Raw genomic sequence first — 17,607 nt, 5'->3', positions numbered from 1 at the left:
AGGAAAAATCCCCCTCAAATATTAAAACAAAAAAGCCATTTCTAACGTCTTCAGGCCAAATGAATGCAGCTAATCCTCAACACTGATCCCTAGTAAACGTATCATAGTAAAGGCTTTACTTTATTATTATCAACAGCTTCCTTGAAGATAGTAAAACCAATTAAACGTTTCCTCTCAGCCTCATCGTTATCCTCCAGAAACGATTCTAAACACATATGAGATGAACTGCTGCGATTGGTAACTAATCCCTTCTATTACTGTGGAGTTTCTCTCCCAAAGTGTCTGTAACTGGAGATAAAACATGTCCAGATATGTGAAATTGCGTTTATCGCATCTTTAGTCCCTGAAACGTGAGAAATTTTTAATTTAAACTTAAATAACATTGCACCAAAAATTTAATCATTATTTCATCATCATTTTTAACAGCTAAAGGATAATTACAGGAAATTTACAGAACTTTACTTTCACACATGCCGAAGTTTGCATGAACTAACCCACAGCTTCCATCCAAACGTTTCTGTACTTGTGCACTGAATGAGGCGAGCTCAGCCTGTTGAAAGGCATTCTGGGAAACGCAGGAAATCACTGAAGTAGCTGAGATCGAAAAAAGCTATTAATAACAGCGTCTGTAGGGGGATTTTTTCTTTTTTTTAAAAGTTACATTATTGTCATTACTGCAGCTGTCCAGCAGGTGGCGACCTCACTGTTTTATCTGCAGGAGAATTCAACTGGTCTTCAGTGTCACACGAGACGCTTCAGATGTTTTCTAACAACAATATTACAGGGAAACAAACGACTCTGAATCAGCCAAACCTTACAGAACAGAGACTCTGTTTGTGTTTGAGACGTCGCGGACATCATGTGCATTTCACCTTTAACCTTCTGCTTCAGTCAGAGATCACAACCTGGCTGAACAGTTAATCATTTTCATATCAGAACTGTAAAAGCTGCTGTTTAAATTATTTACAATGTCACCGTTGTAATACACAATAATCACAGATATTTTACTCACGTCGTTCAGCTAATCCAGAAACTTTTATCGGCTGTTTGAGGACTGACTTTATGAGCTGACCTGAACGCACCGTCAAGTACTCCAGAGGTTCGGGGGGAGGGGCCTGACAATGACGCTGTGGGGGGAGGGGCCTGGCGATGACCCTGTGGAGGTACGACGCTTGACAGAGGAGTAAAAGTTAACACTTAAATACAAACACACCTGTCCTCATGTCCAAACTGTCTCTCTCTCTCTGGTGTATTAAAGTGTTTTCTCAGTAAAGACGCTGGTACGTTCTTTCTTCACTTGGTGCTTGAAATGAAAATAAACACTGAAAAACGAATGTACCAAAGTGTATAAGTGAAAAAAATGTTCATTTATTCATGTTTTTTTTTTTTTTTTTGGGGTCCAGGACAATTTTCACATCTTTCTCTGACTAAAGCTTAGAAAAGATGTCCAGAAGCATTTTGACATTTCTGATATTTTCACCTGAAAACTTTTCCTCCTCCTGCGTATCTGTATTGAATCCCATCATCTCTTACTCCTGATGCTCGATGTGCCAGGTGAACACACACTCGTGAGTGGTTCTGTAACGTAACAGGTGAACAGACGTCGTTTCCACAGGAGTTCAGTGTAGTTAGAAACGGCTTCACAGTGAAGTTTAGTCGTTTAAATGTAAACAACATTTCTATTTATCTACAGTTTTTCATATACAAAAGATCTTTTGTTTGTTCTGCAGTTTGTGTTAATGTCTGTTTCTCACATTAATATTAAACCTCAACAAACTCTGTTTTAACTCAGGACTCTTTAGATCTTTGACCTGAAAATCACCAGGTCAGAGCTTCCTGATTATTTCCTAAACATACGTTCATTTTTTTGAAGATGCTAGGAGGTAACTGGGTAACACTTTGTTTTGGAGGAAATGGATTTTCCAGCTAATTGCCTGGTTCTAGCTGTTACCTGGTATTTGGCTGAGTGGTTCAAAGATATTACCAGGAACAGTCGATGCAATTTGGTGCTTATTACACAGGAAATGGAAAAAAATGTTAGCTGCTACAGTTACGAAATACCTTCTCCTCATATTTAGGTTTCAAAGAGGAAAAAAAAGTGAAGAAAGACAAAACAAAAGTTCTTCATTTGGATTCTTCATGACTTTGAGCTGCAGTGATTAAGGACTATTTGTTTGTCTTTCTGGGAAACTGAACACTGACGTCAGTTAATGAACCATTTTTCTCTTACCAACATCAGTTTTTTTTTTTTTTTTTTTTTTTTAACCCAAATGTGAAGAGCAGGTACTTGATGACTGTGTTACTGTTGTACTCTCTGTTTCCCTTCATAATTAGTACAGCTGCTATTTTGGAGATTATGAGGAAAGTTTCCAGGATATTAGCTGGAAAATACAGGACCTGTGAAACAAAGCCCTGCTGCAGATTGTACGTAAACTGTGTCATATTCAAAGTTCGTTATTTCTGTCTAAGGAAACCTAAACGTTCTGTGCTTTAGTCTAAAAAAAAAAGATCAGCTTCCTGCCACTAGAGGTCGCTGTACAGAACTGTACACTCAGAGGAAACTGAATTTCTCCAAATAAGTTAAAAAAATGACATTTGATGTGTTTAAAAACAGAGTCTTTGAATCACCTGTGTTAATCTGAAGGCAAATGAGATGTCTGCTTCAGCTGTGGTTTAACTAAACTTTAGCTTTAGTTTGAGCTATCGTACTGAATATAAGCCCTGGGAGCAGAGCAGCACACTGTCAGTCTTTGGCTTCACTTTACTGAACAGGCTGTTTCTGACGACCTTTAACATCTCAGACCACAGAGACTAAAGTCAGTGTTTACAGCTCGTTTCCTACTTTTTCAATTTCTGTATCAAAAAGCTACAAAGATTCAACATTCTTGTTTTAAATGTAATGGCAACATTTCTCCAAAACACAAGCTGCGCTGCTCACACCTGTCCACCAGGGGGCAACACGGTTCCCTTCAAGAGTCCGTTCAGCACTTCCACAGAGTGAGGAGCTCTCGAGCCACCTCAACGTTTTCTTCCGCGTTCAGTTTTAGGTTTTCCAAAATGAGAAATGAGTCTAAATCAGTTTTTTAAAAAAAAATCAAATAGCCCTTTGTCTCCGCTGCAGAGTGAACTGAAGCTCCTCTGAGTAGCAGGAAAGAAAATCTGAGATGTCCCATCATGGCAAGTAAAAAAAAAAAAAAAACAAAAAAACTTTGGCTACCTGATCAGTGTTCTGTGATTTCTACGTCCACCTTCAAATCACCTCTCCGGCTCCCCTCTGAGCATCCTGATTGGTGGGTTGCTTCTGGTTTACGTCCAGCGGTGGAGGACCAATGAGACGAGCAGAGAGGCAGAGAAAAGAGAAGTCGACAGGGAGATGGCCGCCGCGCCGCCGCATTCCTTTGCATTCTCCTGTTGGAAGTTTAACATATTAGAGTTAACGAGAATACAAATAAATATATGAAAATATTTAATGTTAGTAGACGTATTTATTATTATTAGTATCTGAGTTTAATAAATGGTTTATAATCAACAGGCACTAAAAATACTGTTCAACTCTGAACAGGTGTATGTTCACCCCGACCCCACAGCCTCAGCGCTGACCTTCGGGTGGTAGGCGTGGCAGGACTCCGGACGCCGCCGCACCTTTTGGGATTTCATCCTGTTGCACTTCACTGTGGCGTTATGTTCACTGCCGTTAAGGAAAACAGAGCGCTCACTGCGCACTGCTCAAGACTGTGGCTGGGATATTGTTTGAAAATGCTGATACTGAATTTCTTTTTGCCTTACCTCGTGGAATAGAAACCAGTATTTTCATTTAGAAACAAACAACGTTTTCAAACGTTAACCGTGTGAACACAGGTGACCGTCAAAGTTTTTTTTCTAAATAAAACAGTTAAAAACTGGAAGAATTACGATTTTATATGAGGAACATTTTTTTTCCAGTAAGTGAAGGATATATTTGATCTCTTTGGGCTCCAGAAGGATCGGTCCGTACTGACGAGAACAGTCACAGTCTGCCTGAGTCACAACCAGAACCAGATTACTGTCAGGAATCTGCTGCACCACAAACATTCTGAAACACAAACAAGTCACAGCCAATCAGTCACCAATCATCAATTCAAAAACACCATCACACATCAATTAATATTCACTCAACAACCACCAACCACTGCTCGCTCATTAATGGAGCAAATTAATTATTCAGATGTAAGTAACATAACAACCACAAACCCACCACAGCTCAAAAACCAGAGTGAATTTATCTTTAAGGTTTGAATTTTAACTTTATTCTCACAGAGAATAGGATTGGATGGAACACAGAAGCAGACGGCATTTTGGATTCACTGCAGGTGGAAAATTTACGTTTGGAGGAAATGTTTGAAATGTTTTTGTTACATGCAGAAATAAAATGTCGTGTTCTCTGTATCAGTTCATTGATTTCATAAATACAACACATTACAGTTTTTTATACATAGCATACAGGTAAAAAAAAAAAAAAAACGATATATGCAGTGTTCTCCTCATTTTAGATGCCAAAAGGGTTTTGTGGCCCTGGGTGTTTTCTTTTCTGTGGGAGACGGTTCAAGTCAAGAACCACCTATTGTTCATCATTAATAGAGGACCACTAGGTGGAGCTGAGCTATTGTCTGTGTGTGACAGTAACATGAGGGGACGTGAGGATATCTTGCTTGTCAAGAGAGGACGAGGGTTTGGTTCAGGTTAGCTCAGTGTGCATGTGTGTGTCATACTTCTGGCAGCGTCCACACTTGATGAGGCTGTTGGCTTCTCTGACAGATGAGTCGTACATGAAGCCGGGATATGCCGTGTCACAGGGCTGCAGCGCCTCCACCTTCTTCTGCTTATGAGCTGAGACACACACACACACACACACACACACACATTGAGGAGAACAGAACCAGACATTGGCTTCACATGTTGAAGACCTGCACAGTCTCCAGACCTAAACCACATGGAGCTGGTTTGGGATGAACTGGACAGAAGGTGAAGTGTGTGCAGAGTGTGTGTTTCTCTGCTGGATGATTTAAAACATTGGGAAAAAAAGCTCAGTTCAACAGGAGAAACGTTGACTCACTGAGACATGAAACTGAATTTCAATGAAAACGTCTGACCTGTGCGTGAGAAACACGAGAAATAATTCAAATGTTTAAGTACTCACTTGTGTGATAACCAGCCTTGGCTGGATGGATGAAGATGGATGACAGAGAACACACCGAGGTGATGATGATGGTGATGATGAAGGTGAGGGTGGGGATGATGATGGTGATGATGAAGGTGAAGCCGTCGTGTTGAAGAAAGATGTTAGTAAATGAGACATAAAGCAGCGAATCCTGAACAAACAGACCACCTGTCTGTTCACAGCTGCTCGGACACATTGAAATTGTTTTGACCTGCTGCTGTTCCAGTTTCAAAGTCTGAATTCAATAAAATGTTTGATGAAATATGATCCCACCCCAAAACAACAACGAGCAACAACACACGCACAAATGTGTGAGATCTGCTGATGATCACAGCATCTTACCGTCCACGAAATAATCAGAGTGCCAGAGACCACAGAGGTTAAAGTCCAGCAGGAACCTGACAGGAGACACAGGAACCTCGTTACAGACTCAGCAGAAACACCGTCTCAAACTGACGTTGTTGTGTGTCCTCAGTCTCACTGTGTGACCTGATCAGGACATTCAGCTGCTTTATTCTGACAGCTGTTCCCAAACATGGTACTTTATCTGTCACAAACACACAAACACACACTAAAGCTTGTATGATCACAGCATAAAATATAGGTGCTGAGTCTTTACTCTCTAAAATTGGGATCTTCATAAACCACAGAAGTGGTGAATTTCATCTCTGTATGATTTATGCATATTTTAAAAAAGGGTTAAATGCAGCACACGGGCTCATTAATATTAAAATATACCCACAGGACATATTTCACATCCTACTGCAGGTTGGAAACGAGCAAAATGTCCCAAACCTCAGTGAAAATGTAAAACCACCTGCAGCTCAGCAGCTTCGTCCGTATGTTCAGCATTCTATCAAAATGAGACACTTTGGGAATGGTGTATTTTCTCTAATATTACAGACTCATAAATAATAATAAACTTCAAAGGCCCTCGTTAACATACAGATTTTACTGCTCTAAATAAAATGTTTTTGGCTGATGCAGCGTTCAGAGCCGACGAATCCAAGCTCACCTTCATAAGCTTCATGACATTTAACAGAGTTAATATCCAAAAACAAGCCCATCATTTTGTAATATAACATCTGGATACAGGTGCACGGCTGCAGGTGCATCTCATGTCACTCTAATAACTTGGGATTCACAGCAGCCGCTGACACTTACATCAGAGTGTTGGAGAAGATCCACCTGATCAACGCCACCATGCCGTAAAACGGCTGCAGGAGGAAAAAGGAAAACAGGAAGTAACATCATGGGCTGAAAACTGAAGACACCGCTCACTGATGTGTTTCTAAGTACAGCTGATCGTCACACAAACTCAACCTGAAATGGTGAGACTCACACTGAGCAGAGGTCGGGCGCTGCTGGCGTGATGGTGACTGTTCTTACACATGGCCTGGTAATCAAACAGCGACACTCTGCAAACAAACAGACAGACAGACAGACAGACAGTCAGGTTAGACTCAGTCACACGTGAGCAGAGAAGATGCCGTCATTAACCTCTTTTTCCTGATGCTGCATCAGGTGTCACATTATTCCAGATCATAGACCCAGCCCATTCCTGAACATAAGACTCATCATTTCAGATCAGATTTTTCTGAGTGTAGTCTTTTGAGCTTGTTTTCTGTATTTAAAGTGCGGCTGTTAGGGTTAAAGATGCTTCAAATCTCATTTAATTAAATCTCATTTAAGGAGCAGCAAATGTTTTTAAAACTCTGAGGCCACATGTTTCTGTGTGGACAGGATCAGCTGTTCTCTGATGGAAACAACGGTGTGAACTGATCAGCAGCAGAAGAAGAGTCCTACTTTTTAAACATTCCCATCTTGATCAGCGACGCCATGACGGACCCGTCCACCTCGCCAAAGAAACGACCGACCTGCAAACAGGAAGACAGATGTTTGTTATTTCCGGTTCAGTGTAACACGTTCAATCACGGTGTTATGAGACCGTTCATCGTTAGAGTGTGTTACAGCACCACCTCAGACCAAAAGGGAGTTTGTTTAAATGTTTGTGTGACTAAAACTTTAATTTGTAATCAGTCAGGTCTCAGCACCAACTCAGAATCTGACGACAGGTGGGTTGTTCAGTCGCTGTCAATCAAATCGGTGTCAGCGTTCTGTTTCCCTTCAGTTCAAACTTCATTTCTCTTTCCAATGTGTTTTTTTTTTTTATTCCCCAAAACAAACTTGTTTGCTTAAATTTCAGAAGCAGCTTTTACAAAGTGCTGTTCACAAAGATACAACTCCCTAAAGAATAGCTTCTAAAAAAAATTTAATGATTTCTCAATGCAGTTTATTTCATTTCTGGAAAACGTATCTGGAAGTCGAACAGTCGCAGCAGAGACACGATGTCAGAGCAGAAATTAGATTTAAAGAAAAGTAAACGCTCTGGATATGGTGTAAAAGTACCAGGAGGATGCAGCAGGAAGTGAGAAGTGTTTCACAGTGATTTAAAGCCATTTCTGTGTGTGTGTGTGTGTGTGTGTGTGTGTGTGTGTGTGTGTGTCGGCCTCAGCAGCAGCAGCACAGTCTCTGAATTATTCAGAGCATTTTGTCTAAGCAGCTTTGTTCACGTTTACAAGCTGCTCTCTGCCCACGCTTCTATCTCCGCCTGGACGGGATTTTCCCAGCAGCCTCTGAGGACTCGCAGGTTTGCTGAGCTTCAGCTTGTCGGTTGCTGCTTACTCTGAAAATTGACCCTCTGTTTACCTGACAGCAGGAGGGTAAACGTGCTGGAATAAACAACAAAAAATAAAATCAGCAAAAGTGCCAGAGTCAAACTCTCCCCAGGAGCAGGTTCAGCTCTGCTTTTTTAGTCTCAGAGACTTTTGATAAGAACTGATCATGTTCAGCCTGAAATTCCAGCTACTAATAAAACATCTCAGTAAATCACAGGTGCTCGGGACGCTCAGGATCAACTGAGTCCAGTTAGCTTTGACGATGTCAAAGGCAGCATGAGCGATGTGATGAATCGGCGTCAACATGGAGCAGAATCTCAGGGGAAGGTTTCCAACATGTTGTGGAATCCATGAGAGCAAAGGGAGGAACGACCCAGCGTTAGTGTGGTGTTCCTAATAAAGTGCTCAGTGAGCGTGTGTTCTTAGCTTTACCAGCTGAGCCTAAGTCCAACTGAGTCCAGCTTAGACTGATCATTTAAAACCAGGAGCACGTCAGCTGATGCAGAGCTGAGTTTGTCGTCGTCCTCAGTTTACTGATGATGAACATGGTTCAGTCCGTTGGTGTTTATGGGTCTAACTTGTGTGCAGGCCTGAGGACGATCCTCCTGCAGCAGGTTCTCGGACGCCTCCAACCAACAAGCCCTGCGTGTTGGCTTGGTCACCCTGCTCACTACGCTTCCTCCCTCTGACCTATTTCTTTTAGTCAGCACTGACTTAAATTTCTCCGCTGATTAAATATTTACTGTTCCCTGCAACAAAACGATCAGCTGCACCTTCACACCACAGCGGCTTCTGCACCGGGGAGGATTCTGGGTAGGTTTCCACAAAACTTCCCGTAAAGTCCAGAGCTCAGCAAAACGTGGAGGAAGCACTTCATCATAATATCTGCTTAGTAAGGCCGCGGGGAATGCAGCGCACATGCAAATAATGAAAAATGAGCTTGTACAGTAAACGATTCTTGCTTTAAGGTTACTCCACACCACAACATTTCACTGCTGTTTGTAGAGGCTGTGTCTCTTTGTCATTGTTTGTCTCCAACAGTGTCTCACCAGTACTTTTACTTCTGATTCAGCAACAAATATCTCACTGCGTTTGTTTCATTCCCAAAGAAAAAGAAGCCAAACAGAGACGCTGAGGTGATGAAGTGCTTCCCTACAGCAACACTATAGCTTCCTGGATACTTGGCTGTAGAATGTGATTGTGCTGATTGTGTTTCTGTCTGCCTCAGTGTTATTGATCAGACGTGATGCATTTACTGTACTGTTTCTAAATGGGAACTAATCATTTCATCATCTGACAAGCGGCACCAAACATCCAGCTAAACTCAAGTTTAACCTCAAACAACAAATCCAGGCTTAAACTCCACGTTCAAAGAGAAGAGACCAAAGCTTAGGACACAACAGGGGACGGTGTCTCTTCAAGCACGCATCAGGAAACACCTGTACCTGATTTTTACTGAATGGATCTACACCCACAAACTGCTTCAGCTCTGTGTTTACAGCCTGATCAGACTCACACGTTGCTACAGCCATCCATTTTCTACACTGCGTGATCCGACCAGGGTCTCGGGGAGCTGGATCATATCCCAGCTGACTACAGGTGAGAGGCGGGGTACACCCTGGACTGGTCGCCAGTCAATCACAGGAAAGACACACAAAGACAGACAACCACACATGCACACACTCACACCTAGGGGCAACGTAGAGTAGCCAGTTAACGAAAACCCACGCAGGGACAGGGAGAACAGTCAGACCCTGCAGCTGCAGGTGGTTTGACCCTGACAGCCTCACACATGTCACAGGGTCAATGGACGATAACCGGGACTTCATCCGGCCTCAGCAGAGCCAGCTGCTGCTGCTGCTGCTGCTGCTGCACAGCTGGCAGCCTCACGGTCACTGAGATGGTACAGTAACACAAACAGGTTCAACTCCTGATGTAACACACCAAACAACACGCTGAAGCTCTGGAGAGGGATTAAACCACTGAAACAGAAGTAAATATCTGTGGGGCATGAACTGGGTGTGTGTGTGTGTATTTATAGTAGCATGGTGGGCTCAGGATTAATCCTCAGTAATATGGCTCTTAACAGGCTGAGTTAATCCACAGCTAACGAGCAGCTGTCAGATGGACAGCACCGGCTGCACGTCACTACTCACAGGAAGGTCGCTTTAAAGGAATTCTAAATAATCCCTGCAATGTATGGAAGCCTACTTTGACCAAAAACAGAAAAATGGATGAAAAGCAAAGGGGAAAAAAAATCTTTCGTTTCTTTAATTATTATAAACAATTATTGGCGCATCCTGGCCACCGTACCTCCATGACCTGTCTGGTGTGTTCGTTCATTATCAACTGACATGTGTCATGTGCAAAAGTGCCGGTGTGTTCTGCACTTCAGACTAAAGACACTGTAAAATGAAACCCTTCATATCTATGGAGCGTCCGGCGGCTCGGCTCGGCTTGCCTCGCTCTGGTTCGGCTCCACCCTCCACCCTCAGATGAGGTCAGCAGGTGCAGCTGCTGCTACATTTCGCTGCTAATGCACCACACACACACAGATTAAGATAAAAAAATGTCTCCAAATCCTGTGAGACATCCAGATGTTGTTTGTGAGGACATGAAATGACCCAAAGAGCCGTCATGCAGCTGAGAAATCACCTCCTGACACTGACGTGCAGCACGACAGAGACACGGAAGCCAAGACTCCTCCTGATCGTCAAAGGAAGAAACTTCCTGATTAAGTGTCCCATTTAATTAACCGAGGACTTTAAGGACATTCGTTAGCTGTTTTTTAGGTGTGTTCTCCTGTTTTCAGTTCATTTCAGTAAACTGAGGAAAGCAGCTTCAAGAGGGTTTAAGAATGTTTTGGAAAGATCATCAGTCACAGGAAGCAAGAAGCCAAACTTATTCTGGTCAAAGTTACACTGTTGTGGTTGTAATGGAGTTCAGAGGGTTACTTGGAAAAGTCTTGCTGTTGATTCCTTCACTGCAAAACTTTTTTTCCATTTCTACCAGCAAGAATCTAGATAATTTGACTTCCTGTAGTTTTCAGAGAATTTTCTTGCAACTTTTTTTTTTTAAAGAAATTAAGAAATGAAAAGAAAAAACCTGACATGGTTCAAATAAAACAGATCAACTACTGTTGGAGGCTCCTAAAAGCTGGTTTTGGTATCAGGGTTCAGAATTTTCATTTTGAAGATTACATTTTTAGGGTGCAGAGGTCAGGATCTCACCTCGTTCCTCTCTTTGGACAGCAGGGTGAAGCCGTTGTTGTCGACCAGGAAACAGTTGAGATCCTGGACAGGAAGCAGCAGAAAGGAGTGTGTGTGTGTGTGTTTGGGTTTTTAAACATGAAGCACTGATGTTTTGGTGATGAGCGTCAGACAGAGGGAGGTGAACACTTACAACACTCTCACAGCTGAGTGGACACACGCCTTCGATGTTCGAACACTGAGAGAAAAAGACACATGCAAAGGTGAGAGCTATGAGAAGCAAGGTCAAAGGTCATCAGGCTGAAGCATCACATCATCACAAACAAACTAAATCACTGATCGAAGCTGCAGCAGCTGCTTTGCAGACTCAAACTACAAGCTCACCTAATGTTTAATGTTAGTCGAAGAGAAAACTAGATGATTTGAGTGTCTGAAGGACGGAAGGACGCTGGACAACTTTAAATGATGCTGTTTTTCCCACACAAATGTGTATTGCAACATTTGAATAATTATTACATCTGTGATCTATAATTTCCACATTAAGCAAAATTCCTTAAACTGCCTGAAAACTGTTTCCACTCCACCCCGACGTGATCAGGTAAAAACTGTGCTTTAACATCACAACGTGGCCTCAATTATTTCTGTTACATTCATTTTTTAGATGGTTTGTTACTTTCATCATCGAAGCTTAAACATGGTGAGAAAATGAACTATTACAAAGACACAGTTAAATACAAACGGATAAAAACTAGTGTCAAACAAACTAAACGTTTAGTTTAGCAGTGAAATCAGAAACCGAGTCATGAGAGTAACACAGCAGCTTTAAATCAATAATCAATAATCACTCACGTCTGTGTCGCTGGGCTGGAGGCGCCGCAGTGAAGAGTCGAGGAAAGAAAACAACAGATGTTCAAATTAATATCAAACTGTAAACTAATGAAAATATTTCAGCATCTTAACATTTTGTAAAGTGTTTTAGTCTGTGACACGTACAGGGAAGCTAAAGCTCCCAGTACTAACACAAGCTGTGGATCATTGAGTTTCAAATATGAAACAAACTGTGCGAAAGTGTCTTTTTGACAGTGAAAGCTGAACTAAGGCTCTTTACATGATGCAGCAAACTGTAAAACTGAACTCAGTGTAAAAGATCACAGATGTTCAGCTTATATAAAACATGTTTTTTCCTTCAAAATACTAGGAACTGTATTCATGATGACAGCTTCTGTGCAACAGGACAAATACAGAGTGTTAATGTAAGATAAGAACTTTGTTTCTCTGCAGTGGATGAGACGCAGCCTTGTTTCAAACTGACTTCTAGTTTTTTTTACTGAGGGGAAGGAAAACCTTGTTGAAGCCTCAGAAACTGTAGCTCGGTGGCGACAGGATGTAAATGTGCTCTGTGAAGTCAGATGAGTTAATGTCAGCAGCGAAGCCTGTCACAGCTGTCAGCTCTCATTAATAACATTATCTACAGCATCAACCTCTACAGGACATCTGCACGCATTCAGCCGCAGCTCTGCCTCTGCTTCACTCAACTGAGTCCACAAGGTCACAGACCTGTGGAGTGTGTGTGTGTGTGTGAGCACCGGTTTGCCTTATGTCATATCTGAGGGCACATTCCTGTAACAAGACGAGAAGTCTGTGGCTGACGAGGGCCCACCGGGAGGCTGAGACACTCGTTACAGCAGAAAACTAAACTGCTGGGTGGATAAAAAATGGACCAGTTCTCTTTAATTAGACGCTAAGAACCAGTGAGACAAAAATTCAAATAAGTAAAGTCGGTCCTGAGGGTGGGGCCAGAGGAAAGGTCACGTTTCTGTACAGTGGCGAATTCAAGACATCTCAGACTCAGCTTGCATCGCATCAGTTACACTGACTGCACTCGCATGTTACCAGTCATCATCTCGTCATAATACACAACATACAAACATACACACTATTAGATGTTTACATGCTCCCATTTATCATGTGTGTTCATTTAACGTGAAATTGTTTCTTGTCTCTTTAAATCTAAATCTAAAAAGTTTAAAGCCTCGGTTTTCTCTGAGAGGAGAACTAAAGCTCTAACAGCACACCAATCATTTATATTATCTTTGTTTTGGTCTCTCAGGGGGAAAATGCTGTTATTTTACATCATAATTGGAAAGTACACATCCCACTTTAATCTTAATGAACAGTCTGAGGGACTTAACACAGTTAACGCCTTCTGTTCCCTGATGAACGGAAAGGAAAATTGAAGAAATAACCTCTGAGTCCACAGGATTATTATTACTGGATGGTCACACAGTGAAAACCACTTGTTCGTCCTTGTTTGCTCGGTGACGTCCTCACTATCTGCATGCTCGCTCATTAACCAGCAGACTCCTGCCTGACTGCAGTTTATTCTCGCCCAGACACACACACAGTTCTCCCCGTTCCCTCAAAGGTCAGCACAGGCACAGTGAGCGGAATAAAACTCGTCTGATGTTGTGTATTCTGCTTTTTTGTAACTCCTGTCCGGAGGATCAGAGAAACACACACGTGAAGTCAGGGATGTAAAAAAAAATGAACTTTTCCTTCATCCTTCTTTTTTAAATTTGTTTGGAAAACCTGGCAGAGGATCATCACAGTACTCACAGCGAGGTTCAGCTGCTCTCTCTGCTGGTAACTGCGATCTGACCTTTCACTGTAGCAGCTCTATGAAGCAATGTTTTTAAGGGCGGGTCCACGTTGTGTTGTGTAAACACACGAGGACGGATGCAAACAAAGTCAGGTCCACAGGAGTTTAACTGGTTTGTGTCACTGTGGTCAGGTTAAGGTTAAGGAATAAGAGTTTAGTATGAAGGTGGAGGTTGAGGTTGGTGTAAGTGGAGAACAAATACGTCAATGAAATGTCCCCAAAACTGACATAAGCCAACATGTGTGAGAGTGAGTCCTCCAGTCACCTGCTTCGCGATGGCCCAGAACCTCTTTTCCAGCATATCCAAGGACATCTGCACCCCGATAGCTAAAAATAGAAAACACACACAGACACACACACAGCTTTAAGACAGACACAGGACAAGATGGACTCTGCAGAGGCGGTGCTGAGCAGTTTGCTGTGTTTGTGGAGGAAAGAAGGTGGAGGACAGGAAATCAATTCGACCCTGGGTTCACCTCTGTCATGTCCTGATGTTAATGAAGGGATGTAAACACTGATGAGCCCGATGGTGTGTGTGTGTGTGTGTGTGTGTGTGTGTGTGTGTGTGTGTGTGCGCTCCCTGCAGGCTGGGTAATGACACCGCAGCAGCTTTATTACTCTGAGAATCAGAGTCAGTTACACAGTGAATATACTGTGTTAACAGACAGTGTAAAGTCAGGTGTGTGTTAGATGCATCGAACCACGTGGTTGTTTGTGTTTTTAATCACAGCAGGTTTGTCAAACCTCAGCTCTCTGTACACATATTTTACTTTTAACGGCTCAACTTTAAACAAACAGATTTTTGGAGAAAAAGTTAAAAAGTTAAAGTTAAAAAAGTTCAAAGTTAAGTTCTTGATGAATGTTAGAGCTGTGAGTCTATAACTAACCACTTAGGATGTTCTATCGTTGGTGTGTTTTAGACTGGAGCCAATAAACTGGACGCTGATCTGACCTGCCTGGGGTCATTTAGAAACATCGTCTCCATTACGCTGTTTCCACTGTCAAATGTCCCAGTCACCACACACCAAATCAGCACGTAAAAAAAAAAACAATGTCAAAAACAAATATTATCCACTATGTCTTCAGAACATCAGACTACATTTTGGACGTCACCTGATGAGCAAGTTCCAGGTACATTAACCAACATAGAGTCACCAGAGCAACGAGAAACTGCCGAGATACAAATATCCGCTCAGAGGTCAGAGGACCAGGAGGCTCATTTCACCTCGGAGCAACATCACATCTGCAACTGTTTCTGTCACTTCAATCATGAAAACTCACAGTGACACACACACACACACAGAGATGAGTGATACGAGGCGACGTGTCGAGTCTGAGCCTGATTCGAACCCCAGTTCTGAGACTTAATGTATGACTACCTCATTTCTTTGTCACACCACCATTGTTTTTCCACATTTAAGAGTTCAGCAGTTGCTCTTATATTTGGCCCTTGGTGGAGTTACACACAGACATTTCGGGGTCGGGTTCTGAACTGGGACATGTCTACAAGCTCAGTGCGAAGCAGGAATGTCACAGTCGAGGGAAGAAATGCGACGCTGCGTTTGTGTTCAGAGAGAGTTGTGACCTTTGGGTCGTTTAAACCTCTTAAGGCATCACTCTCCTTCATTCCTTTAAAATAGCCTCTGTGCAGACTCAGTGGTCTGCGGCTTTGCTCTGCTGTTTCATTTCATTTCTGTTTTTTTTTTTTTTTTCTCCTTTCCTGTCAGCAGTGTCCTTATCGCCGCCCTTCAGCGCTGCAGCTGCACCGTTTCTGCTGCAGTCTGCAAGGACGGGTCCACGACGGGACAAAACACACCCGACACCTTTATTCTGCTTTTCAACCCAAACGTCAGTAACTGAAATATGTCACGGTGCGCGCGCTCTGGGATCAGGTTTCTATTTATGTATTTTCTCTTGTGTTTTGTGTGAGGAGTTAATGATGATAGACTCTGAGAATCTGCAGCTGAATCATTTTTCCTAGTGTTCATTTTATTTTAACTTCTCCTGTGTGATGTAACTTTGTGCCAAGTGTTGAAATAAGATCTTTTTTCTAAGAACATTAAAATTTTATGGTCCAATTTACCACCAGCACTTTCTCTGTTTGTACTTGTCGAGTGTTTCTGCTTTTTTATTCATATTTTTTCTGTCTCCCTTCACACGTCTGAGTCATACTTTTATATTTCTATCCAACATGTGCTCTGGGTGGAGCCTCAGAGTGACTTCTGATGCTTCATGTTGTCTCTGGTGTTACTTGCAGTTAAGCAAAGTTGTTTAAAGATAATTAGACATAGGTTTATTGTTGTTCAAGGAATATTTCTCTGTGTTTGGAGATACAATTATCTGCTTTCCTTCCAAAGCTGAAATGAGAAGATGGATCTTATTTTCATGTCTGTGCGATAAGTACAAAGCTGGAGTCAGGACATGGTTAGCCTAGCTTAGCATAAAGAAAAGCAGCCAGAAGGTAACAGCTAATCTGAACATCAAAGTGTCAAAACCTCCTACAGCACAAGCACAGAACATCACCTGGTGGAAACTGGTCTGGGTCTGATCGTGCTTTTATCCAGCCTGAGACGGAGTTCTATGAAGAGTACAGTAAAGTGCAGTTTTTGCAGTTCAATATAACTGTTGCCATAGAAACACTGTTTGTTAACAAATGTCATAACAATAAAACTAATATAAAAAAGAGGGAGCAACAAAAAAGTTATTAAATTGGAAGGTTCCTGTCTCCTACTTATATTTTTCTGTCTCACACAGTCAGTTCAGTTTAATTCACCACTGTAGACTTTAGTCTGATTGAATGCTATGAAGACAACACAACCCGAGCATCTCAAAAAACAAACAAACACAACAACAAAACGATTACATTAATAAGTAAATCAACTGAAGAGCCACTTAGATGATGAAATATATGCAGATTTACAGATAACATATGAAGATGCCATCTTGGATCCTGGACATTATTCAGATTTTTTATTTTTTATTTATTTATTTTTGACAAAAAGCCATCAGATTTATCGATAATGAAAATTACTGTAAGCTGAGGCACATTTAAGATTAAGGGAAAAAAAAAAACAGCTTGTTGGAAGCTGCAGTTGTACGATCACACCACAGGGTGGCAGCACATGTGGCGAGGGGACGTATATTTCCCACAGCTCGTGGTAAAGGGTGGTCTCTTTTTTAAGTCTAATTCAAATTTGTTTAATAATCATGTGTAAGTTACGTACAGAGCTGCAAAGACAGTTACAGTCTCTCTCTCTCTCTCTCTCTCTCTCTCTCCATTCATTCAGATCTCAGCCTGCAGCTGTAAAACACTCTGCTGTTACTATTTCTGTCAAACCCGCTTTAATGCACATTACACACTCAGTACAACACAGAGAGGATGAGTGCTCAGACACACACACAAACACACCATCAGCAGCAGCTCAGCAGCAGCATGTGGCCTCCCTCTCTCTCTCCCTCTCTCTCTCTCTCTCTCTCAGACATACTCGCTCACCCTCAGTCGGTGGCTGGGTGTGTGTTGGACGGAGCTCTGAGACGATCAGAGGAAGCTGAGAGAGCAGCGATGTGGATGAAGAGGAGGAGGACGACGATGAGGCGCGTGTGATCCGGAATAAAACTCCAGTCCAGCTTCAGGTTTCTGCGTTTAATGAAGCTTCCAGATTCTGGTTTTAATGAGGAACATTTAAAGACGAGACCAGTTTCTGTCCTTGAAGACAAATCTGGTTCAGTTTGGGCTCAGACTCAGATTCGGGTTTTAAAAGAGAACTCTCTGGGTTTAAAGCTGAATCTGGATTTTCTGTTTCTCCTGTGACCGGTGCTGATGAAGAAGAAGAACATTTTCTCTCCTCTTCCTCAGTTTGGAAG

At 42.1% G+C, this 17,607-nt stretch overlaps 1 protein-coding gene across 1 annotated transcript in view; it reads right to left on the bottom strand.

Annotated features, from left to right (window-relative positions):
- Nucleotides 1–3,154: 3,154 nt before the first annotated feature.
- Nucleotides 3,155–17,607, bottom strand: part of LOC121181779 (voltage-dependent calcium channel subunit alpha-2/delta-4-like) — a 44,048-nt gene continuing 29,595 nt past the window's right edge. Inside the window, exons 28-40 of the mRNA XM_041037923.1 lie at nt 14,009–14,070; nt 11,934–11,948; nt 11,278–11,322; nt 11,106–11,168; nt 7,004–7,074; nt 6,540–6,615; nt 6,362–6,414; nt 5,540–5,595; nt 5,177–5,197; nt 4,749–4,866; nt 3,957–4,072; nt 3,601–3,683; nt 3,155–3,408 (exon numbers count right to left, since the gene is read on the bottom strand). Of these exons, the coding sequence (XP_040893857.1) occupies nt 3,307–3,408; nt 3,601–3,683; nt 3,957–4,072; nt 4,749–4,866; nt 5,177–5,197; nt 5,540–5,595; nt 6,362–6,414; nt 6,540–6,615; nt 7,004–7,074; nt 11,106–11,168; nt 11,278–11,322; nt 11,934–11,948; nt 14,009–14,070 (881 nt within the window). The 3' untranslated portion in view covers nt 3,155–3,306. The remainder of the gene's footprint in view (nt 3,409–3,600; nt 3,684–3,956; nt 4,073–4,748; nt 4,867–5,176; nt 5,198–5,539; nt 5,596–6,361; nt 6,415–6,539; nt 6,616–7,003; nt 7,075–11,105; nt 11,169–11,277; nt 11,323–11,933; nt 11,949–14,008; nt 14,071–17,607) is intronic.

This window comes from Toxotes jaculatrix, chromosome 5 (assembly GCF_017976425.1).
Source record: "Toxotes jaculatrix isolate fToxJac2 chromosome 5, fToxJac2.pri, whole genome shotgun sequence".
Lineage (NCBI taxonomy): Eukaryota > Metazoa > Chordata > Actinopteri > Toxotidae > Toxotes > Toxotes jaculatrix.
This window is presented reverse-complemented; position numbering and strand designations above follow the sequence as displayed.